Below are 26,582 nucleotides of genomic sequence, written 5' to 3'. Positions count from 1 at the left end.
GCAATCCAACAGACCATTATTGTGGCGGGTTGAATTTTGCGAACGAGGGCGGAATTCATATAAATGACAAGCGCATCGGCCAATGGCACAACGCGTTGAGAACGCACTCCTTACGCGTTGGGACTCATCTGGATTTCAACCAATGAGCAAGCACGTTACATTTCCGCAAAGGCTTTTTTGGCTCTGTTGTAAATACAAATGACAGAGGCGTTGATATTAATTACATCGCTCAATCGATAGGGGAACCTGACTCGACTTTGTATTTCAGGTAAGCGAGCTTTCGCGTGATATTACTATTGACGTCCAATATACAAACATACTATCCTCGTATTATCAACAAATGGAGTTGCTAAACAATACTAAGGTTAGCTGATGCTCGTAGTAATGCTAATGCTAACGTGCGTTATTATTACCTAACAAACACATTTGGTCTTAAAAATGTATCATACGCGTAGTAAATGCACAAGCATGAAACAAGGTAGTCACGCAATCGTGTTGCCCCTGTCAACTGTCGTCATTTTTTTTTTCGTTATCCATCCCTTGTAACGATTAGCTAGCTTTCCAACTGGTCCAGCTTGTTTGTGTTGTAAGTTGCAGTTCTAGTTTTATACACCCCGTGTGGTTCTATTTGTTATATTAAGTTATTCTATATATAGGCTCCTGCTAAACATGTTTGTTTTTCATGCTACCTGCAGGCCGATGGGACCACGTTGATGTCATTCCTCGTACCAACCTGTGTCCCGCCAGCGCAGAGAAGAATACTGCCTTGTTCCACAGGTAGCTTGTGGCCAATGCCACAGGCTCTACCTGCCCAGGGAAGTGGACCATCATTCAGACTAAAAATCTTGCAAGTTGGCACCGACAAATATCAGTTGGCCTGCATAGTGAGTGGCTGTGCATCTGCCTGCAGAGAAATTGGTCATGTCAGACTTAAATAAAGAGTTGGTGGATTTAGTGTGGGGAAGACCAACAAGCGGGGCAGTTTCAGCCTCTATCTTTCGCAGATGGACACAAGGTAGAATGTTATGTCTGTCTTTAATTGCATTGTAGATTGAGTGCATTTTGTGTCTTCTTAGTTCTCTTGGACCTCACTAGGGTGGAGGATATTTTGGATTTAAAACTGTCCACTTTGGAAATGTATGTGTGCAGAACATGGGTTTTATGTGAAATTGTTTGACATTGTATGACTATTTTAGTACATACAGCAAGCTCATAGTATATTTGCTAAATATATCGTGATCATTTAACAATTCTTGCACGTGCACACAGAGTGTATTCCTGATTGAAAAAATAAAAATATTTGGTAAGGAATACCACCTTCCTGCATATTTGTCTTGTTCACAGGGTTTGTGTTCAGTGAGAATGAGCACACAGCACTAGAGCAGTTTGAAGGGGGGCCATGTGCTGTGATTGTACCTGTACAGGTATGATTCCTTTTCTAAAATGTGAAGTCAAGTGACTTATGAGGCCACGGGAAACAGTATTCAAGTGAAGCATATTTAAGTAGACATTTGTGTTCTCCTTGCAGGCTTTCCTCCTAAAGACTATTCTCTTTCATCGAGAGACTTCAAACTGGAGACACATGACAGGTAGTACATTAAACCAAGAAACATGACCATTCTTTCTGTATGCTTAATAAATCTAGCACGATTATGTGTGTTTTTAGAGGAGGAGCAGAAAACTGTCCTGTGTTCTGGACTGAGTGAAATCCTGGAGTCGGCTTGTTCCAGCACCTCCACAGAGTTCTGCCTTGTGTCGTGGGCCAAGGGACAGATCCCACCTACCCACACGCATACGAAAGCACAGACCCAGTCACAAACACAGGACATGCCAGTGCCAGAGAGCAGCCAACCACTAGAGGGGCAGCAACCCAGTAAGTTTTAACGTCTGTTGTCTTATAAGGCTCTGATTTAGAGTAATGACACTCAAACAAGAATGCTCACTCCTTCACAAGAATATAGGTAGTCCTCTGAATGACTGTTAATTGTTTTATCGGCTGTTGCTGTGTCGAGCTGTAACACCATAGTGTACAGTGCATATGAAAAGTTTACACACCGCTTTGTTCAAATGTCAAGGTTTTGTGACAAAAGTAATGAAACATAGATAAATCCTATAACCTACCATTCAATTTGATCATCTTTTCAAGAGATGGAGTAAAAATAAACAACTGAAATAATGTTGCACAAGTGCACACACGCTCTTAGAACTGGGGTGTGGCTGTGCTCAGAATTAACCAATCACAAAAAAATAATGTGAAACGGGTGTCAGCTCACACCATTTTAAATAATTGAATTAATTAAATTTCAGCTGTTGTAGTAGACTTTCCCTTAGATTATTTTATATTCTGTCAGGCGACTTGAGTTTTAATGTACACTCTAAAAAGAGAATTGTTGACCAACTTAATGAAATTGCTTCAAGTTGTAACACATGATTGAATTAAGTTAATCCAAAGTGAATATATTAAGTTTAATGAACTCATAATTAAACTTAATATATTCACTTTGGATTAATTTAATATATCAGTTTGGATTAACTTTAGTCTATCGTGTGTTACCATTTAAAGCAATTTTATTAAGTTGGTCAACAATTCTGCTTCATCTTAAATCGGTTCAAAATTCTTTTATGCAAAAACATTTTCTCAGCTAATTTTACTTCGCCTGATGAAGGCTTTTTTTTTTTCCAATTGAACTGTTCCGGTTGCAGGTCATATTAATAGCGAAAACAAATGTGATACTATGATTTATTGTGGTCTAATGTTTTATATAAGGAAAACTATGCATTTAACCAGGGGTGCGTAGAGCTTTTACATCCACTGTGTATGTTTGTTTTCTTGTACTTAGCTGCTTTGGCTGCTGAAGACCTTGGCTTTGAGCGATTTCACAGTATTCTTCAGTAAGTGACACTTTTGACTTTTCTCTACAATAATACTTTCATCTTAGAGACATATTATGATTTTTTTTTTACAAATTAAAACAGTTCTCATGTCTGCATATAAATTCTATAATGGCATAACATTTCTGTAATGTACTTTGTGCAGAATACCCCAAGTTTAAATAAAAATATCGCCACTGCTGTATAAATTAACTATTTTTGCGTTACCATGAGAGAAAAGTAATGTGAGTATCCATATAAACAGTAAAATTATAGATTGTATTTTCACTTGTCAAGGCAGCACTTCATCACTGAGCAGCCAGGATATAGCCAAGTGTGCTGAACAATGCTTGTGGCACATGCAGCAAACCCAAACAAACACAACACTAAAAACAAAAAAACAACTCCTCATAACTTGGAATACTCGTGAATTGATGCACGAGCAACCACTTTAGTGCTTATAACTCTGTTAGCTAATGCTAATCTGCGCATCTGAGATCTACTAGCATTTGGCTTTGACATGAGTGTTTCCGTGTAGTCTATTTTGCCTGGAAGATTTTTTTTTTTTTTAATGCACACAGCTAAGCTGCCAAACCTTCGTTGTGTGGTCTGTATTATCTAAATTAAGCAATCAGCTTGCTTACCGACACATTTGATGGCATGGTAACACATAAATCCAGCTGTTTACAATTACAAGCAATTAAAAAGTTCATTTTTCCACTACATGCCCCCTATAATACCTGCTTGCTTGACACAGATGCACTTACTTATTTAGGGTTTCTTGGAGGAATGGTACGTCCATATTTTTTGTAAAAAAAAAAAAGGCTTTGATAACGAATTGACCGTTTGACTCACATTTTGAGGACATTCGCTTTCATTGATTGCATGTTTTATTAAAGCGTGCTTCTTTTTACCATTCCCACACCCACATATAAATACAAACTAATTTCAATAATTGTAAAGTTGTTTGCCACCGCAGTATTGACCCTTCCTTAATCACAAGGCGTGCTGTGCTGCATGCACAGTCCACGGGTCAACAAAAGGAACTGCATGCTGATGAAGATCCATAATTTACGTAATAAAGCTCCAAGTGCAGTAAAAACATAGTTTAACAAATTTGTATTTATTTATTTTTGTTTCCTTTTCTGCAGCAAGCGAGTTGTGACGTCTGTGTCAGAGCTCCAAGCGGAGGTGCTTTCTCTCTTCCAAACCTGGAGGGGGTGCTGTGGAGTTTTGCTTTTCCTCTATTCTGTCATCCTCACCAAGGTATGATTGTAGAACCAAAAGAGGAAATAATGTATGTAATTGATGGGTAATATGAAGAGTGAAAGTCAAACTATTGGGCTCTACAGGGTATTGAGAATATTAGAAATGAGATCCAGGACACAATGGAACCCCTTGTAGACCCAGTGCATGGCCATGGAAGGTACCAGAACACATTTATTTTTCACACAACTGCACAAAAAAATGATACATACATGCATGAAAATCCCTCACCTTTCAGCGAAATTCGCCGTTTTGAATGCAAAATAGGTCGCCTACGTGAAGCGTGCATATCCGATGAGAAGATGTTTCAGGGGGGTTGTGGATGGAGTCAGTGCATCAGTGAACTCCGCGTGGGATGGGTACCGAAGACTGCACCGATACTCGTTAAATCAAACGGTGCCATGTTCTGGAGCACGTCTTAAATTGTGGCTGTCCACACCGCGATGTGTTGTTAATTTTCTATGGCGCACTTGAACGCAGCAATGTACGCACAGCCAGCGGACTGACGTCACCAATCCGCGCTAGATTTCATTCACGCTACGATAAAATGCATTTCCTGATTTGGGTTAATAAGCAAGAGTGAAGTTTCACGGTTCCTAGCATGCTTTGCTTGAGGGCGGTGCCCCACAACCTGCGCGGACTTCTTGGTGCTGAGGCCGAACGGCGGCGCCGACCATAACGCGGACATAGCAGATTTGAAGAGATTTCACAAGTTGGGATCGAGTTCATCGCGCTACGTGCGCATACACGTCCTTGGAAAAACAACTGCACATGGAACCAAAATAACACTAATACTATTATTTATCGTCTGTTCTTGCATTACTGCTTAATTTGGTTCTTTATGTTGTTCATTGTAAAGAACTTTCCTTCTCATTTTGTTATTTGTAAGATAAATGTATTGTATTATTTATATTTTATTAATGTTATATCATGGGGGGGTTTAAACACCATCCTTTCTGGCTCATGTGATTTAAATTCATTGTTTTATTATTTGTCAGAAAATCTGACATATAGTAAAACATCATGAATCTGACTTTGATTTTATTTAATGAAAAATGACTGTTAAAGTGAATGTTATTTTTCCAAAAAATATTATATTGTTAAATCAATTAACATTTATTACCACAAACAAAAGTACCGAAAATTGGTATTGTTCAGTACCGGTATCGATACCGACAATTGGAACCAAACCGGTTCAAATTGCAAAGGTACCCATCCCTACTTGAATGCAACACATGCTGTTTTTTCAACATCAATCCACGGTCCGATAAATATATAAAAGATGTTCGCATTTTCGCAAACTGTTTTTCTTGACGCCATAAAATCTTGAACATTAAAACTAACCCTCCGCCCCGGTTTGATATCAACAGCCAAAATTTTGGTCCTAGTCCTTCTCACATTTTTCACTCCTGACCCGTTTTAATGCCTGTACATAGTTGCATGGTCATACCCATAATGGCATGTATTTTCATCATAACCATTCTTTATTCATTTAATTTTGTTCATTTTGCAGTCAGAGTCTGGTAAACCTCCTTGTAACGGGCCATGCAGTCTCGAATGTCTGGGATGGAGATCGAGAGTGTTCTGGAATGAGTAAGAGAGCAAATATTTAATATACCGGTACTTAAAGTTATAGAAAACATCACATCAGCCATACGATGCAATTTGGTGATGCACAATCTTGCTTAACAATATTTGAATAAACACAAAATAAGTATCAACAACAAAGAACCCAGTTTTTCTTTGGCAATCATGTCCACCAGAGGGCAGTAGTTTAAGCTCATGTTAACGTTCTGTCATTCAGTTTTTTGTCACTCTTGTCATCTGTGTCTTCCATGTTCAGAGCTACACGGCATTCATAAGCAAGCATCAGTTGGTTTCCTCACACTCATGGAGTCACTACGCTACTGCAAGGTACAGTCACTGTAAACACACTCCCAAGACAAAGTACACACTTGCGGACAGAATTGCGTGAACTTAGCACACTGTGTTTATGTCATTACGAATACAAATAAACACAACCTCACTGTTACATGTACAGTAGAGTTTGTATATATTGCAATTAGCTGAAACTTAAAAAAAAAAAAAAAACTTATAAGGCTCCTGTGTGAGAACGTGTTTCTAAACAACTGCCGCACACTGCTATGTTAAATGTTTACTGACAACGTATTTTTGTAAATATTTTGTTAGATGTGACTGAAAGAATTTGGACTATTTGCTATTGCCTACGTAATGACCAAAAAGGAAATAAGCAGGGATGTGATTTTTCCGCTAATTCGCGGAATTCCGCTTTTTTTTATCTCCCCCCCCCCCCCAAAAAAAAATAAAAAAATCCGATTTTTTTTATTATTTTTTATAGTAGTTCATTGTGTATGCACATGACTCCGACAGTTAACATCTTCTGCTATAACAAAGACATTTGTGGTATGCTCTAATATGAGTTACTTTTCATTTGGTCATGATACAATTATTTGTTCATGAAATTTGAACTCTTCAACATTATTTATGTGTTAACTTAGTAATCACATTAGTTAGATATGATGATATTCTCAGTGATAGTTTTTAAAAGCAAAGGCAGTCCAATGTTTTTGAATGTGACTGATTTTGAGTTGACTAAAACTGCCATTTTAGATGGGATAGTCCTGGACCTAGCTGGGTGCCAGCGGCCCCCAGACCCCCGGCTAAATTTTCAGATAATTTCACTTTGGTCAAATCACATCCCTGAATAAGGTGATGCATGCCAGAGTGAGTTGAAATAAACTTTTAAGAGGCCATTGTGTTAAGTTATTCAAGTGCTGCTGTTTTTATTTAAAATAAGCGTTGAGTTATTCATGAGTACATTCGCCTGACTTCAGTACAGGCCGCATGGGTTCAGTACCCACTCAGTGACGGTGTGAGTGCAAAAATGTGAGTAGTTTTGTCTCTATATGTGCCGTGTGGGTGTCGTCTGCCTTTCTCCCAGAGTCAGCTGGTTTAGGCTCCAGCTACCCGTGACTCTGAACACTATAAAGCTGTATAGAAACGGAATGGATGGGGGGGAAAAAAACTTTATTAAGTGAAATGGGGCCAGCACCACAGCACAGAGAAATAACCCTCAATTCATGTGATATCTCAAATTGAACACACTTTAAACACATTTTGATTCATAATAGGAAGAACAAATTAAATCAATATTGAATAAAAACACACTCTGTCTTGTTTATTTCAGGTAGGGGCTTTCCTGAAGTCGCCCAAGTTCCCTATTTGGATCATTGGCAGTGAAACTCACCTTTCTGTGTTTTTTACAAAGGCAAGTTCAATGCACTGGTCCATAATTGTCTAAACACATGTCAAGAGTCAAACATGTCACGCAGTGTTTAATAAAAGCCAGACTTCTTGACAGGTTAGGAAAACCAAAATATGGAACCCACTTAACAGATTTAATAAAGGGAGGTCAGATATCAGTGTAAGGGAGGAGTGAGCAGAGAGAAAAGTGAGTGTAAGAGACATAGTCATATATGGCCAGTGCTGTTTTCTTGGCTTTCCACCTATCCTTTTTATTTATTTTTTTCAAAGGAGTGTAGCGTGCAGAAACATGCAAGCTCTGCATGGTGCAAACCTTTAACCAAGGAAAAAATGTGACTGTCTCATCTTCATGCCTGGTGTACATATGTACGCTACATAAAAGCGTTATTGATTGTGGTAATAATTACTTGTGGTCATACTGACCACAAAGGCATTCTTCTCTAAAGCGGTTCTGATGTAAGTAATGCAGGGATAAATCCGCAGTCCTTAGTGAGGCTCAAACAAGGCTTCAAGAGGTACTGGTTGTCAGTGTCAGTCAAATAAACTAATGTCTTCCAAAATTACGGTCAGATGAGGGATTGTGGCAACACAAAGGAAGGAATTTCATTTTAGTGATGTAAAAGTCAAAGACGCGCGGTTGCGTTTTTGAGATGGGCAAATGCTCGTGTATTTGTTTAGTGTCCATTTGTGGTAAGAGATCATCGTGACTGGTGGAGAAGAATTATCAGGAGCCGAAGACTTCAAAAAGGCCACACAATTGCCTCTGAAGTAGCGAAGATGTTTGTTTTCAAGTTATTGATTACTGGCAAGTGTCAAAACCCAGTTCATGATGTTTCCAGAAAAGAGTCAGAATGTCCAGCTGTATTCAATTTCTACACAAGTTTATGATGACTGTAACCTACATCATACATGATCTGCTGACAAGCGACATGACGAATACTCTGGTTTCTATTTGTTCTTTCCAGTATTGATCGGTCCCACGTGTGGAAATGAAGTCTCAACTAAAACGCAATCATACTACATACTGTATTCATTGGTGTGATTACAATTAGTGTATTAATTATGACTCCATCTCCTTTTGCAAGTATGCTGATTGCTGGTTGTCACTGATGAAAGTGGACGTGCAGCCCACATGTCCACCAGCTCCACCTGAAGCAGCCTTTGCCCCCTGTGGTTTTGTGGCAGAGGGCTTCATGATTGAGCCATTGTCATAGTTCATATCAGTTCCCGCTCAATGTGCTCTTCATAATTACCTTGTGACTGGCAGTGATCATTCCAGGATGTTGTGGCTTAAGTCGGTTGGGATAGGCTCCACCTCCTGCCGAATGAAGGATAAGCGGTATAGAAGGTGGATGGCTGGACAGATTGATTTCAAGATAGATCTTTTTTTTTTTTAATGTAACTTGTCCATCAGAAAGTGTTACATCATAGCAGGTTGTTTTGGGTTAGCAGGGAAATTGGATCCGTGTTCCTTGAATTCACACATGCAAATGCACACAGTGCTACCTCACTTGGTAGGGAATGCCCTCATCCATACTGAGGTCAACCGTGTTGTTTCAACTTCCATTCAAAGGCCCTCAGGAGTCTGAATCCTCAGATTTCACTTTGTGCAAATTCAGTGTGTGCGTGTACATGAGTGCAGTCCAGTATTCAGACAGCTCTCAGTCCCTGCACAAGTAACATAAGCAATTGTGGTGTCTTGTGTATTTAGTTGTTCGGTTGACTTGGACCAAATCAATTCTCTTTGCTCTTGTGGAGGAAAAAAAGGAACTCGCGCCTTGGCCTATCTGGGCTGCAGGGAATTTGATTCACTCAGTAGTCGACTTGTGGCTGTTGTGATTTTTTTATTTTATTTTTTCATTACATTATTGTAATCTCTTCATAATATGTTGAGCAAAATCAAAAAGGAAGTGGCCGGTCCCTGTTTGTTTTATTCACCAGTGAACAGTCTTTTATTCATTCAGTAAATGTCTTGAATTAGAAAAAATAGATGTTATTTTTCGATAAAGGGTTTGGTGAATGCGCATAGGAAAATGGTGAGGTTCAGTAACAACAAGGTTAAAGGGGAAGTCCTCAACAACAAAATTGACAATATGTTCTATGCAGCCCCAGTAGTCTAAATATGGTAACAACCAATCACAGCACAGCTTCAGAAAACAGGTGAGCTGTGATTGGTCGTTGCCTGAGCAACTGTGATGTCATCTTCAGTCGACAGCAAGTGGCAAAATGGCCGCCCCCTGAGATGCTTCTTAGCTCATATTCCACAAATGTAATATTAATCAGAATGTCATGTTTACACTAGTGAGGTCACACATATATAACATATTGTCAAGAAATCTTTACGGTTGACTTCCACTTTAAGAACAACTGTGCTTAACCTTGAGAGACAAAAAAAATATCCCAGGCAATCATCTTCATTACAACACCACACCCGTAATACACCATTGATTAAAAGCTCAGTTACATGCGTAAAAGTCGAGTGAATTATGTGTTGGTTCACTGATGACCAGACATCGTTGCGCATGCTCCACTGGTGTTAGTGACATATTCGCAAACATATACAGTCACACACTCTTCATTGAGTGCAGGGAACCTAATCTTGATTCAGTGTGTGTGTGTGTGTGTGTGGTTCAGGTGGATGACTTCTTGTGAGTGAAAAGGAATCCAAAAATTCCCATCTGGATCCATTTGTACGCTAAAGACCAGACCTGAATATATGCACATGCATGTTTTCTGACGTACTGTAGATGACTTTTCTCTACGCTCTGCCACCATTAACATGCTCAACCTCTTGTCAGCCTAAAACCGCTCCGCTTGACAGTAAATCTGCTTTATTTGAAGTGTACTGCGATTTCCCAGGCATCGTGATACCAAATCTGCACTACCCGCTAATGTAGCTTTTAGCCCCAATATAGCGACGTCCTCACAAAAGCAGAACATCCGATCCCTGCTTCTGATGTGTCAGTCGCTCCTTCTGTCAGTCTTTGGGGACGGGTGTGTATTCCCCGGAGTTGTCACCGGTGTGTGACTGCGGCTTTTTAGACCATCAGCTTAATAGCATTAGTGTTGTGTTAATCTAATCTACCTACACAAAAGCTATTCCGCCATCTCTCTACCTCATACGCAGTTCTCTTGTGTGGGCTTGCGAGAAATGTTTGATGGCACGTAACCGGATCTGTTTTTGAGATGCCAGGAAAAAAGATGAAGATGTGACAGCTTAATAATTTTATCTACCTTGTGTTTCCTTCTCAAAAGATTCATTTTTGCCGTTGTTTAATCGCTTTCTCCCTGAAATTACAAGCCACTGTAGATGTCACTTGTCCAAGTAAAATACTTCCACAAACATCTTCAGTATATTGGTCCCAAACTGAAGAGGAAGGAACGGATTAGGTCAGGAGGATGTCCTTCATGGAGCAGCGCAGTGGTCACTTAGGAAAAGCGTGTGTGTGGATGACATTTTTAATCGACCTTTACCCTCTTCAGTGAGTGATGAGGGCTGTTGTATTTCACTCTTGAGGGAGTTACAGGTGTGTATGTGGTTATGTACAGTAGTCATGTCGTGACCAGTGATTTACTAGCAGAGAGAAGAGACTCTCTGGCGCGCTGTGTCCTGACACACACACGCTGCAAATTTTCCTCAAGGATTGGTACAAGACAGAGAAAACATATGTGCAGAGTGCAAACAGAGTTGATGTCAAGTTCTCTCCCCTGTGTTGGCAGAACCACAAGAGGTTATTAAAGCCATGCCATCACAAACAGACCGTGTGCATGTGAAATGTTATGGTGGAGAACTAGGAGTTTCACCGCATTCAATAACAGAAAACCTCTTGATGGGGCTTAAATTTATAGTTGTTTTTTTTTCCCATTGCACAATTCTGTTAGATTCCAAAAATAACACTAAAAACTATAATGGTTTAAACTTTAAAACGATACAATAAATCTCATCAGGTGAATCGGATGGATTTACAGGAGTGATTTTCATTTAGTTGGGATCTCACTTTGGTGGAGAACTCATACATACAGGGGTAACCCTGCGGTTATTCAAAGAAAAAAATTCTGTAGAAATATCCCTATAAAATTGCACTGAATGACTAGGGATGTTCAACACCACTTTTTTTCCCAGACCGGATACCAGTACGAGTGCTTGAGTAGTCACCGATACCAAGTATCAATACCATTAATGCTAATTTTAATGCATAAAATTTCCTCAAAAAGACACCGATTATTTTAAAGAAAGACTTACATATTCCAATTTAGCATTTTTACTTAAAATTGCGTGCTATCAGCAATTTTCTGTTCTTCTAATCAGTAGTTCCTGAACATTAAACAGCGATAAAAAGGCGGCCAATACTTTGATCAGTTACTGCGAGAACATGGTATCAGTATTCAACCCATACCTAAAATAGGCCATCTTGCATGACATTTTACCAGACTTCAAACTACCTCACAAGAGCTCAGTAAGCAAGTTGTTTTTTTGTCTTGGAATTGTATGTTTTGTTTTACACTCACCAAAACAAGACTTTGTGATGAAGAATTTTGCATATCATATGTAAACTGAAACAAATCACATTACTTCCTTGTTTAAAATCCAACCCCCCAAAAAATCCCCAAACTTGCATCAAGTAAGTGTACCAGCGTACTTAAAATGATTGTCAGATCATAACTTAAGTGAAGAAACAGTAGTCTCTTTTTAGGGATAGGGAAGGTATTGGGCCAAATCCTGGCCTTATTTCAAGGTATCGGTACTTGCGACAGTGGATGATACAACCGTGTATGCAGTAGTAGCGTGTAGTGCCATTTTTTCCCCATAAAATTTTAAAGAAAATTCTATATTTTTATGTAGGTATTTAAATTTGTCATTGTTTTTTGGGGCAACATTTATGTATCAAAAATGCTAGTAGTATCGGTTATTGGTATTGGTGACTACTGGAGACTTGAGTACTCACACTGGTATTGGACGGAAAAAGTTGTATCGAATGCAGTCCCTTCTTAATATAGTTTTTTTTTTTTATCTGTCATTGTTTTTTGAGGCAAATTTTATGCACCAAAAATACTAGTAGTATCGTTACTTGGTATCGGTGACTACTGGTACTCGCACTGGTATGGGCCGGGGAAAAAGTATCGAACGTCCCTAGTCTCTCTCAAATATCATGCTTTCAAGGAGATGTGAGGTAAGGGCAGCGTAGGAGCACAAAATAGCAAAGCGGTGTACATTAACAGTCATTAATAATCTTTGACAGGTTAGACCAAAGGCCATTGTAGAAGGCTAAGAGGCTGTGGGTGTGCTACATTAGTCGTCCTTTCCCCCGTGTATTGTTTTCTGTTAGAGGATCCCTTCAAAATGCTGTAGAACCATTTTGTGGTGTCACTTCTATTTTCTGGCGAAGCAATCTTAACATGTAAGATTCCATACCTGAAACACACGTACCCAAAAAAAACAGCTGCCGTGAGATACGAAACCTTTTCAGGTTGTTTTGCCTTTTTGGAACATGGCAGTTGACAAGATCTCGGTTTTGTTGACTTGAAACGGATCCCTTAAGACTTTCTTCTTGGGCAATCAAAGCCTCTCAGCACATACAATAGCTCTTTGGGCGGACCGGAGGGAAATTACTCCCCTAGCTTCCTGCATGGGAAGATAAGGGTCGAACAGGGGAAAAGGAAGACAAAGAGGAAGTACTCCAAATTTTAAAGTACCTTTTTAAACTGGACTTAAGTGCACTTCTCATTTAAAAGACAAACCCCAGGTAGAGTGAGATAGAAAAAAACAGGTGGTCTGTAGATGGGACTTTTCACATCAAAATCAAATGCACAGTTGAAAAGCTTTTTTTTTTTTTTGACAGTCTGACGTCAGTGTCAGTTTAATAGGACATGCTTGATTTTACACTCGTGTTTTCCTAACTTTGTTCCTGTGTGGAGAAGCTTGTTGTTGCTTCGTGAAGAGGGTCAAGGATTTCAGCCAAAACGTTGGACTGTGGGGAATGGAATGTGTTCCTCAAGGCCACACACAAGCACACTTTGCCCTGTTGATGTTATGTCTTATTTTAAGTGTCGTTTGTAGAATCTCTGCATGCACAACTAGAATATCGTTGTTCTCTTTTTCAGGCAAATAAACGTTTAGCGAACGGGTAATTACACCGTGTCTCAGACGCAAACATACTCACAGTAATGGCACCAAGAAAAGACACACACACACACACACACACACACATGCGCACTCCCGTGGAGTGTGTTTGCTCCATGTTTCCCAACTCAGCAGCATCTTCCTCAGGCCTCTAATAAAACACAGATCAAAGACAGGCAAGCAGAGCTGTCATCACACACAGTCGTGTCAGTTTGGCCGCCATTATTTTTACCTCGTGAGCATGTTCTGAGAACTCAACTTTGTAATATCTACTCAACAGCCAGAATAGTACTTTTTTTTCTGTTGATTACCATGCATTATGTCTCGGAAAGACAAAAAAAAAACTGGAGCTGAACTTAGTTTTACAATGTTCATGGCACTTCTGGGTTTTTAAGGCCACATGAAATCGATTGGGGCTCTCATCACCTTGCAAAGAGACAAAATTCTTAACGTTACTATTACGACTTATCAACATAGTCGATGCCACAAGACTTCCACTGCAGTGCTCAACTGGTGGCTTTTCGAATAAGAATAGCTTTTCTCATGATAATCAGTCACCGTTTATATACCTTGTGGGACAGACACTTTCAGCTAATAACAAATCTTCCAGATTTATGAAGCCTATAATGTTAACAAATCAGGGCAGGCTATAGTATGTGTGACAGATCACCGTGTCGACTGCTCTGTTTTCTTTGTATCTGAAGCAAAGGCAGCTGGGAGTCATCTCTGCTCAGTCTCCCTCCCGAGTGAACACTGAGCACAGTAATAAGTGGACAGTGAAACCTTAGCAGCCTGCCCGGATCAAGCTTTAATAAAGGCCAAGGATAACTGAGATGAGATGACCGAGGCTCATTTGCGCTACAATTTTTTTGTGTTAGTGTAGCGTCATGACGGTTCTGTCAACAAAAATTTATCATTTTACTTTGCCCAGCAGCTTTTTATTTATTAAAGGGAAGTCAACAAAAAATCTTTACAAAAATATGTTCTATGCGCCCTCACTAGTGTAAATACAAAACCACCTGTTTATTCCCAGCTCAGTGGGCGGCCATTTTGCCACTTGCTGTCAATTCAAAATGACATCAGAGTTGCTCAGGGGTCGGTTAACGACCCATCACGACTCCCTGTCTTCTTAGCTTGGCCATGTGATGCTCGAAAACTGAGCCGATTGGTTGTTACCTGAGCCCTGAGTAACTGTGATGTCCTTTTCAGTTGATAGCAAGTGGCAAGATGGCCGCCCCGTGAAATGGATAAAAATGGGTGGATTTTGCTGTTTTATTTGTATTCCACGAACGCGTTATTAATCAGATTGCTGTGTTTAGACGACTAGTGGGGCTGCATAGAACATATTATAAGGAACATTTTGGGGTTACCTTCCCCTTTAGCTACTTTATATTTTTGCTCATAGAGCTGTTAAAATGATTTTCCCATTAATCAATTCAAATCTTTTTTTTTTTCCCAAAAATAAGGTGAATTGTAACATTTCCATTTTCTGAACATACGCAATTCAAATTGAATTCAGGTGGCCACGAGTCACATGGAACATTTTTGCCCAAACGGTCAAAACCTTTGTTTTTTTATTGCGATCTATATTTTTGGGTTTTCCATGTGCCTGAAATTCCTCTAGGATGTTTTGGGCCAAAGTTGGCTGGTATTTGAATCTGTTCAATCCCTCCTCAAGTGATTTATTGTCTCTTTTTTTTTTTTACGTCAGAAGGAAAACAATAACAGACGTGTGTTCATTCTCGATATTTGATATCCATGTTTGGGAAAAATCTAAAACAGGATTCTAGTGCTCTACATTTAATATCCAAAAGAACCTGTCAAAATGAATGAATATCCAAAAATTACAGTTGGGTATTTACTTACTGCTTATCTTATCTGGGGGAATTTCACCAACAAACAAAGTGCAGAGTTTCTCATGAATCATGTTTATGTGTAGGACTTGATTACCTGATTGTGTGTTTGCAGTAAAAACAAGTCAGCAGACTTAATCAGAAAATCAGTTAATAGCCTGGCAGACTCCAGCGATTACACTGGCCCCTTGCACAGTCGAACACATAAACACACACACGTTCAGCCGACATGACCAGTGCACACACATACACACAGCTGTTTCTACAGGTTGCCAGACACTCGACATCCATTTAATTTATACAACTTCCCACACATCCTATGTCTGCCTGCTTGGATCAAATCTTAAGACATTTATAAGTTCCTTTTCTCACACTTCATTTTTTTTTTTTTTTCAATTCTCTGCCTATAGGAGATGTCCCTGGTCGGTCCAGAGTGTCCATCAGAGCAGGCAAGGAGGGTCTTCCAGTCATTTGATCCCGAAGGTAATCAATTATTGCAACGTATTCATTACATGGCATCACGCTCATAATAATGAGGAGACCTGGTAAAATCGACCCGGCATTCCACGCCCATCTAGTGATGTATAGCCATCCCCTTTGCTTCTTCCTCGATTTGCTTTTTTTTTCTTTTCCAATATATTTTCTCTTCAGTAACCAGAACGACTTCTCTCTCATCTCCGCTGTTGTTGTTTAGGTTGGTGAGCTCAGCTCCTCTTGCAGCTGAGTCAACCATCCCACTCTTTTCCTCCTTGTCGCTTTCCAGGTTACTGGGGGAAAGGACAAATAGAGTGATGCAATAGTAGTAATAAAAAGAATGGGTTTGGAAAGGGAGTTGTTTCCTGTGTAAGACAGTAGTCCCCGAACCACTGGTCCGCAGCCATTTGGTAGTAGGATGGGGACCATTGGTGTAAGACATGCCTGGAACATAAAAATACATCAGTGTGTTCATTAGCAGACCAAAGGGTGATGCAATATTGATGAATGTCCACAAACCTCAAATTAATTGCCATGGTTAACTTGACTATATGTACAATACAGCACTGCAAAATTCTCAACCACATCTTTGTTCTAGTATTTAACTCATTCATTCCCAGCCATTTTCACTGAAGCAATACCCTTCGCTCCCGGCAGTTTTACTGGATTTTGACTGATTTTGTAAGGCCCACAGAATATTGTGTTCTTTTGCTATAAAAACATGGAACCCACCAAAAGAAAAATTAGAGTCTTGTTATTTCTATCTGTTTCCATTTTGCAGCAATTAGCATTCGAATATAGCCAAGTTTCATCATTATTCACAAACCAGTTTAGAACTGTGGGTACATGAGCTTGTTTGCAACATGGCCCCGGTTGATCTCTTATACTCTGCTGCCACCTGCTGGCCGTTTTTGTAATAAATACCATTGCTTCACCCGTTCTGTGCAGTTCAGAGGCTGCATCAAAAATCTTCTGTATGCTCTTGCCCTAGCATTAAAAAAACAAACATAAAAAACGTATAAATACGTCTTTGGGACACATAAACATTTAAAATAGAACGCAGTTATACATTTTGGGGACAAAATTAGTTAATATAGTATATTGTAGGACATATATAATTGGCAGCTTTACATGGGAAAAAAATGTGCTTGTACTTTGGAGCCCTGTTTTGGCCTTATTTTTTATTTACTTATTTATTTTTAGTTTTCAATGTTTCCCCCGGGCACACACTTCCCATCCCACTACGGCAGTGACACAACTTAATTTTGTTATAGGACTGAACGATATGGCCCAAAAATTAAATCTTGATATTTTTTTTCCTGTCATTCAGGACAATTACAATTTTAACCAAGAAACATTTAAATGTTTAATTTATTCAAAAATAATTCCTGTGCAAAATGTTCAAACTATAATGTATGCTGATTCTATATCGGTTTTAGCATAAACCTAACATTCATAGTTTAAATGCCACAATTAAGTAGTTGGTACACAACAACATTTGGATGCAACAGAACATAAAAACAACAGCTTTTAATAATCTAGAAGACAAAACTAAATTTCACGATTTAGCAAATTTTCAACAATTCGATATTTAAAATGACAATCGAATTCATTTGATTTATTGCCAAACCCTATTTTGTTACTATTGTTATTACTTACTGTCAGGTTTTGTTATGTTCATCCCATTTTACTCAGTCTTAAATTTCTAACCTGCACCATGACTGGCGTGGTTAATATTTCGACAGGTTCAAAAGGAGGCCTGGCATCCACGGCAATCACAGCCAGTCATGTTAGCCCACCACGTCCCCCAGCATTAGCCCTTTTTGTCGCCATTAATGATGTATCCTCTTTACAATACATTCAATAATGTATTTTTTCTCTCCCGCTGTCTAAACACAAAGACTGTAGCATTATATGGTTACAGATACCAATCGCATCCTGCCTGGGCAATGTGATCAGCATATTTTCTTTTTTGCACTTTGTCATTGACCTTCACCTAGAATGTGTATAAGATTTAGACCACCATATGCACACATGCAAAAGGATGTTGCGCCCAAAAGTTCATGTTCATGTTTGAGTGAGTCACATTCCAAATTCAGACCGACGCGCCTTGAAAAGCACATGTTAGCGTTTAAAGCGTCTCCTCACAGGTAAAGGGATCATCATGTCCATGGAATGTAGGTCACAAAGAAAGGGCAAGGTGTATATGCGCGGGGTTATTTTAACTTGCATCACAAGTTAATTCCCATATGGTATGTATGTGTGCGGTTTGGGTGAAGGTCTTTTTTTTTTTTGCTACAGTTGTGTCCTGCTCCAACTTGTTCATCCATCTCTCTGTGTGTCTCCCTCCAGATAACGGCTTCATCCCAGACGCTCTACTACAGGATGTGATGAAAGCCCTCGACCTTGTCTCAGAGCCAGAATAGTAAGTGCCTGCATGTCTTGAGGCTGGTCTTGCGTGTGTGTGTGTGTGTGTGAGTGTGTGTGGCACCTGTAGCTCTTCTAAAGTTCCCACTCCAAAGTCACGGCCAGGCCAGGTCAACAGCACAGCTCACGTTTCACTACCAGACTTGTATAAAGTACAGCTAGAGCCGACTCATTCTTAAAAAAAAAAAAATCTCAATCTGAGGCTCAGAGGGAGAACATTAACGACAGGAAGAATGCCTGTAAGAGAGGAAACACTTAAAAGCATCGCTTCAAACAGGAGAACAGTTTTCCACCGAGGAGTGTTAAGCCGTGCGCTGGGACCACGGGCATCGTCGAGTGTTTGGACCACTGATGTGCTCTGCAGAGCCCCAGATGGCCAACACATCACAACGTAGCGGAGCACACCATGGGGGGTACTGCTGTCTCTCTGCTTGCCACACACGACACCAGTGTAGCAGCCCCAAATCCACCATATTGAATAATGTTCAGTTAGTTGGTGGTGCCGGGCTTAAACAACCCATTTTGTACTTTTATTACCAGGAGAACGAGGACATGCAGTTCTTTCCATGTGCCTCACATTGTCTGTAATGGTTTATTATTTCCTGTAATGGTCAGCTTCTGGCCACTTGCGATCAATTCTCAGCCATAAAAGTATTTTGTGTTAATGCCCTTCTGTTTGAAGTTGATCACGTCTATTCAGCCTCCAAAGCGTGCTCATGTTTTGGGGATTGGGTTTATTTCAGCAAATTTTCACAACATGTTCCTTCAAGTGAAAATTAACCTTTAATGTGCTCAGGTTTAAGATTCCAAATATGGTTTCTTGCCCTACTGTGGGCTATTTTGGGCTCGGGGTAAATTGAGACCATCAGTGTGGAAGACTTTCTACCTATTACACATGTGATGTGGCATTTATTCATAAGTCACTGTGGTAAATAAAGAAACTCAGAGCTGACTCATGTCTTTTTTGTAGGCTTATTTAGTAAGTTCTTGTGCAACAAGAGAAATAATTGGGAGCTCCTGATCAATTAGTTAAATTTCTAGTGTCATAAATCAAGTGATCGTAATATCGCACTTATGACTATTTCAATCTCACTTTTCCACTCACTGCATGACAGAGTAAGCATCGAAATTTAGGACCAACATTTTAAAATCTGAACACTTCCAGGACAACTGCAGAATGTTAGTCCCAGTTCCATTTTATTCTCAACCCTAATTTTGTGTTACCATAGCAACAACAGACATTCTTTTTCTTGATAATGAGCCAAATTTGTTTCAAACAGAGGAAGTCAAACCATTTTTTTTTGAATATTATGTTGTATGCTTCAGTATTAGTCTAAACATGGCATTCTGATTAATATTGCGTCTATGGAATATGAATTAGGCAGCAAAATCCACCCGTTTTTATCCATCTGAGCGGGCGGCCATTTTGTCCGTTGTTGTCGACTGAAAATAACATCACAGTTGCTCAGGTAATGAATGACCAATTGGGGCTTACCGTTTTGGTCATGTGATGTTCACAAGCTGAGCCGTGATTAGTCGTTCCCTGAGTCACTGTGACGTGTGATGTCATTTTCAGTCGACAGGAAGTGGCAAAATGGCTGCCCTCGGAGATGAGGGGAAAACTTTTTTTTAAGCTGTTCTGTTCACGTTCCACAAATCAACGCCTCCTTAAAAATAATCGGCTATTCATTTTTTTTCAGGAAATACAAAAAAAATTGGAAATGATTTAGGCAATTATTTTAATAGGGTGACGAAATGGTATAATCGGAATGTCATGTTTACACTAGTTGGAGTGGATCGAATCAATTCGGGCTCGCCTGTTTTCTTCGTTTGGTCATGTAATGTTCACAAGCTGAGCCATGATTCGTCGTCGTCGTTCCCTGTGTAACTGTGATGTGTTATGTCATTTTCAGTCGACAGCAAGTGACAAAATGGCTGCCCTCTGCTTTGTCCACGTTCCATAAGTGCTATATCCATCGGAATGTCATGTTTGCACTAGTAGTGGTGGATCAAACCATTTTAGGGTTGACTTCCCCCTTAATACTGTACAAGTTTTGAATGTCTTACGCGTGTGAAATTTGACTTCCTGTCCGTAACATTTGTGTGTGATACAGTATGTCTTATTTTACAAGCCTACTGTATGCCTGAATGTTCTGTTCTCTCGTCTCTATTATTGACAGAAAGCTGCTAATATCATCAAAACCGCAATGGTGCTTTCAAACAAGCCAAGCGAATGTTCTGTTGAAATTAGCGTGACTTCCTCTGACTGCTGCCAGATAAAGGCGCGCAGTGTCTATACACCGAAACCGATTGACGCACGGCTGTAAATCATAGAGCGGCTCCAGAGAAAACATCAGTTGATTGCATTAGCGCACCGTACCCAAGGATGGATTAGCGCAAGGAAAACCCGCAGCACGCGCCAGCATCGCATCCAGTCCGCTTTTAAACAACCACGTCATGTATACACGCACGCATCACACTTGCATGTAGTCAGTATCGACTCTTTCCCTGCTGCCTTAAAAGGGCAATCGAACAAGTCTTTTTTTTTTTTTTCATTTGCTCAGCAATAATAATAATAACGCTGATCTAACACACAGGAATGTCTGGAAAGGGGTATATTTAGTTGCACCACAGTCTTTGTGAAAATACGCAGGCGCTCACCAAAACATGAGCTGACGTGATGTTTCCCTCTAATCTTACCAACCTTTTTTTTTTTTTTTTTTTTTTCACCCTCCAGTGTCAGTCTGGTGAAGAACAAGCTGGACCCAGAGAATTTGGGCATAATTCTTCTGGGCCCGTTCCTCTTGGAATTCTTCCCTGATCAGGTATGTGTACAAAAGTGGACGCACAAATTCCTTCCATCCCCATTTGAGTTGTTTGTATTTATCGCAGTTAAAAAAAAACGATCAGATTGAGGTCACCTTCACATAAGCGTCGATATCCCGGGCCAAGTGCTGTTCTAGCTAATCAAAGGCTTTTGCGCCAAGACATTCTTGTGGTGTCTCATGTGAAATCTATGCGTGTGTTCAACAATCATATGACGCTGCTTGCTAAAGAGTTTAGAGAGAGCCGTGCAGCCTTTTTTTTTTTTTTTTTCCATGAGGAAGAGATAGAGGGAACTGTGTTAAAGAGATCAGGGCTTTAGGGACCCACCAGAAGAGCAGCTCGGAACTGCAAAGAAATTATACCGCCATTAGCCAAGTGGACGCACACGCAGACACACGTGGGATCGGGTCAAGGGTTTGGGTTTCATATGAAGGCATACAAACATGAGAAACTGGACGCGCGCTCAGACAACACACCCGATTAAGCCAAAGTCAGCACAAGTGTTATTGTCTTCCTCATTTTGGCTGTTATGTGGTAATTGGAGTTGCACTTGAATGTAACACGCAGAATTGTAAGTTTGCTGCCAGGATTTTGCAGTCAAAAAATGTTCCACTTTTGGGTTTTAACCTCCAGTTGTACGATTATGTTCTGGCCAGAGAATCTCCCCAGCATGTTTTTCACTGTTTTCCGGCCTGTGTTCCAGGATTCAGGAATCCCAGACTCGTTTCCCGTCTACCACTACAATGGACTCAAACAATCCAACCACAACGAGAGGGTAAGACCATGGCGCTTCCTTCTCTTAAGCCGTCTCCATCCATGTTACATGTCTTCATTCCCAGTCACACACACAATGTTGGCGGTATCCAGCCCCTTCCAGAATAAACAGAAGCCATTACAAGCCTAATAGCCTGTTCAGTCATCCAAAAACTTCTATGGCTTTGCCTCCTGTTCCTCAAAGTCGTTACGGCAGAGAGGTAGGTGAGTGTCAACAGCACGGCTGTGATAAATGCTCACCGACAGGCTTTAGTGTGATGGATAGCTGTCAATGTGTGGCGCTTGACTAGCCTGGTACTCAGGAATATCACTTTCTGCAGCTGTCAGCGTGAATGGGGGTGTGAAACTTTTTTTTTAAACCCTCCAATACATCACCTGAAGGTGTACAAGGGTCTGCAACCTGCGGCTCCAAAAAAAAAAAAAAATTACATATTTAGTTAACATTTTTTTTAAATAAAATATTATTTTAATAAATGAATGTATTAATTAAAATGTCAGAAAAGAAGACAAAAGGTAGATGAATAAGGGGATAAAAGTGACCATCAAATGTCCAAATAGATCCCAAATAGAGCAGAAAATTACCATTTTACTACAGTATGCACAAAATTGCCACAAAAAAAAGAAAACGTTCAAGAAGTATCCATAAATTCCCAAAAGCAAAAGAAGAAAGGCCGAAAATTACCATTAAATGTTTTTGGAATTGTCAAGAAAGTTCATTATTAAAAAAAAAAAAAAAGCAGGAAAAAAAATTCGAAAACTAATTAATAAAATGTCAAAAAAAAAGAAATCCCGAAAAATTTGCATATATAGGTGCTCGTCCAAAAATTACAATATCCTCAAAAAGTTTTAGTAATATATACAATAATTTCCATAATTCCATTCAAAAATTCTCACTTTTCATAGATTATAGATTCAGGGCCCACAATTTAAGTGATTTCAAGTATTTATTTGTTTATTTTTAAATTATTTGGGCTTCCAGCTGATAAAACCCATGAAAACAGGATGTCAAAAAATTTGAATAATGTGAAGAAATCACCATGCATACTTCCCACTGATTTTGAGAAAAAAGGATGGATGGATGGATGGTATTTTCAAAATGATATGTGAATCTTCAATAGTTGGTTGGATTCCCGTTTGCCTTCACCACTGCCAAAAACAGATCCAAAAACAAAGCTGACAGCAAGCATCAAGAAAGTCTGGGCTTCCAGGACCCCCAAGCAATGCCACGGCACATCCAGGTAGTGGTCAAAGCAAAGGGAATCCAACCAACTATTGAAGATTGACATCCATCCATCCATCCCCCCCCACCCCCACCCATGCAAAACACTGGGAAGTATGCATGGTGATTTCTTCACATTATTAAAATTTTTGGACAACCATTTTAGTGGGTTTTATGAGCTGAAAGCCCAAATAACGTAAAAATAAACAAAAAAATTCTTGAAATCGCTTGAGTTGTTGGCCCCGAATCTATAATCTATGAAAGTTTGACTTTTTGAGTGGAATTATGGAAATTAGTCAACTTTTTGAGCATATCCTAATTATTTGACGAGCACCTGTAATACATACAAAATTGCCACCAAAAAAAGTTTGAAAATATATTTTTAAAAGTCAGAAAATAAAAAGTTTAAAAAGTAAGTACATAATGTCCAAAAATAAAAGAAATCCCCAAAATTGCCATAAAATGTCCACAAAATTGCCACACAAAAAAGGTCAGAAAATGTATAGCAAAAAAAAAGGCTGAATTTTTTTTCAAAATATAGCCATAAAATGTGCAAAAAAGGAAGAGGCAAAAAACCATATGTACATACTGTTTTGTTCAGCACAATGTTAAAAGGTTTTACAGCCCCAGACAGATTTTGTTGTTACTTTGTTGTTTATTTATTTGTTATTTAAGTCAGAAAAGTAATTTTAAAAGTAACTGTAAAATGTCCAAATCCAAAAGGAAAAAAATCCCCCAAAAATGCCATAAAATGTCCACAAAATTGCAAAATATCTCAGAAAATTTATAACAAAAAAGACAGAATTTAATAAATAAATAATAATTATTATTTTCTTTTTTCTTTTTTTTTTAAATACCCGTAAAATGCCCAAAAAGGGAAGGAGAGAGGCAAAAATTACCATAACATGTCCATACTGTTTTGTTCATCACAATGATCAAAGACATTTTTTTTTGTCATTTATTTGGCCTAAAATGGCTCATTTGACAGTAAAGGTTGCTGACCCCTGACTGTAAGGAGGTGCACCACAAGTAGACAGAAACATAGTTTGCATATACGTACGCCAAGGCGCCTCTAAGGTTACAGTGGCGATTCCTTTTCCATCGACTCAAATGAGTATAACAGCTCCTGAAAGTATTTTCAAGTACTATTCCCACCCCTGCAGCTGGTATAAATGTATATGTCTGCACAAGTGGGTGTGTCTACTCAAAAATAACAGACACTCTGCATTTCAGCCTATACCACTTTAGGAGAAGTGCCTGGAAAGGGATTGATATAGTGCCACTGTCTGTCGCTGGGGTCAGAATAGAGGCAAATTCAATCATGCCATATTGTTTCCCACTGGGATACATTACATTTATAGTTGTTTATCCACTAGCACAGAAATATTTGCTGCACTAAGGTCAGCTGTTATTACATGCCTAATTGCCTATGTAACATAAAAACCCGTTAAAAAAAAAAGTTATCACTGTATCCGTTCCACGTATTGGATTGCATGAGGAAAATCTGTCAATTCTGACTAAAGTGCGTGTGTGTGTTTCAGGTAGAGTACGTGGAAGGGACCGCTTTGGTGCTCGGGTTTGAAGACCCCATGGTACGGACCGACGACACTCCAGTCAAGCGCTGCCTACAGACCAAGTGGCCCTACATCGAGCTGCTGTGGAGCACCGAGCGCTCGCCGTCACTCAACTAGTCGTGTTTGTACGTGCAACGGACCACTACTGCCTCCCATCTCAAACGCACGCACGCACGCACACTCACACACAGACACACACACACACGGCTCTTGCTCAAGGGAGCTCATAGAGACCGGGACCACAACCACATACACGCAACATTGATGAATGAGAACCTCACAAATGCACACAAAAAGTCTCCCAACAACTGTAAATGCCTGAGATTCATTCTATCAGTCTACATTCAGCTCACCTTTAAACGATGCCATTGTCTGTTCAAGTACGGCTTGCCAATTCGTCACACAGGATGTTTATCATGTTGAACTGTAAGTGTCACAAAATCACACGGCGGAGCGCATACAGAGTTGTTGCGACAACTCCAACAACTGAAGGACGGGAAAAACAAAAAGGAACGACCAAAGCCTTCCACGTGAGAACACACAGACTTTCGCTCTCACTGCTAAACGTTTACAATGTTAGGACCAACCAACGTAGGCACTCAACCAACTGTGAAGGTTTCTTCAATGTCTTCAACAACATGTAAGACCTCATGCACCACATTGAAAAGTTGGCCGGGCGCTCATGTATTTATTAACACGCTCACAGTTCAGATTGTGGAATAAACACTTTTTTTTGGCATCCTCCTCTGTTGTTTGAATGTGGAGTCCTCCTCGACCCGACATCGGGAAACATCAAGTTTGCAGGCCCATCTGCATCCCTTCGTCATCACTAACTCACGGCACATGTTTGCACTCTGCGAGAGGCGCACAAGCTATATTTCACTACAGCTCCAGGATGGTGAGTTGCATGTCTGATAAAAATGGTGTAAGATGATGTGTTCTCACTTTAGTACACTTAAATGGATATTTGTCTTGTGCGGCGTACGGAGCGAAAACTGACTTGTCCAAACCTACTTCGTTTATGTACACATACCTGTGATGGATTGAAATAGTGAACCAGTATCATTATACGTTCATGCTAGGTGCTATCTAAAAAATATGATAAGAAGTCAAAGTGATGTGCTTTTAAGTCAAAGTCAAATGGTGGTTTAGCCTGTTAGCATGTTCTGAGATTCTGGGTTTGAATACCTGCATGGATTTTCTCTGGGGATTTCGGTTTCCTCCCACGTCTCACAGACATGCAACAATATATAATATGCACAAAATTATCATTTGTGGCCATTCATTGTAACTCTGTAGACATTATTGCCTCCGAGCTTATCCACACAAAACGGAAAGAAAGAAAAGATTTTCACCTGGTAATAAATTTAAAGAATCCAAATCCTCTGGTTTTCAATCAAACGTTAAATAATACAGGATTTCCTGATTCCGCTATGAAAGCAAATAAATTATCTTTGTGTTTGAACCAAAAAAAGACATCAAAGGCGACTGGACTTCAAAACCAAAGCATGCAGCCTTTCCTAAACAAAAACATGCTGGGGTCAATTTGATTAATAAGCACATAAGAACATGATCAATCATTCCCAAATATTGTAGTTTTCATAACCATGCTCCGGTTTTTGTATTTGTAAAGCAATGAGCACAAATTGTGAGCAGAAACTAAGGAAAGCTTTGGCTTTGTTATTGAAAAAAAGCAAGACTGGACCACAGACTTTTCCCGCGCCACTCATTATCTCTTAGTGCTACCAATTTGTCAGAAAAAGTCCACATTATCAACATGTAACAACTTGACTCAACTTACATGGCATGTTGAACATTAGATCAGCTGCGCCTCTATAATGTGTCATTATGTACTGAATCATCTGATGACAGCCCATGTGGGCAGCAAAGCG

At 39.6% G+C, this 26,582-nt stretch overlaps 1 protein-coding gene and 1 long non-coding RNA gene across 2 annotated transcripts; one reads left to right on the top strand and one right to left on the bottom strand.

Moving 5' to 3' along the window:
• Window positions 1-150: 150 nt before the first annotated feature.
• Window positions 151-25,429, top strand: mindy3 (MINDY lysine 48 deubiquitinase 3). Its single transcript, XM_077575630.1, has 16 exons — window positions 151-268; window positions 696-1,015; window positions 1,345-1,424; window positions 1,529-1,589; window positions 1,667-1,873; window positions 2,841-2,892; window positions 4,023-4,137; window positions 4,224-4,297; window positions 5,651-5,730; window positions 5,981-6,051; window positions 7,346-7,426; window positions 15,807-15,879; window positions 18,223-18,295; window positions 21,035-21,122; window positions 21,827-21,898; window positions 24,658-25,429. Exons 2-16 carry the CDS (start codon window positions 922-924, stop codon window positions 24,805-24,807), a joined length of 1,371 nt encoding a protein of 456 aa, XP_077431756.1. The 5' UTR covers window positions 151-268; window positions 696-921; the 3' UTR covers window positions 24,808-25,429.
• LOC144057758 (uncharacterized) lies at window positions 15,328-26,582 on the bottom strand. Its single transcript, XR_013295320.1, has 2 exons — window positions 26,492-26,582; window positions 15,328-16,314 (listed from the first exon to the last, which is right to left on the bottom strand). It is a non-coding gene; the product is annotated as an uncharacterized LOC144057758 (long non-coding RNA).

This window comes from Vanacampus margaritifer, chromosome 9 (assembly GCF_051991255.1).
Source record: "Vanacampus margaritifer isolate UIUO_Vmar chromosome 9, RoL_Vmar_1.0, whole genome shotgun sequence".
Taxonomy (NCBI): domain Eukaryota; kingdom Metazoa; phylum Chordata; class Actinopteri; order Syngnathiformes; family Syngnathidae; genus Vanacampus; species Vanacampus margaritifer.
Note: the sequence above shows the minus strand (reverse complement) of the source record. Positions and strands in the feature narration are given on the sequence as shown.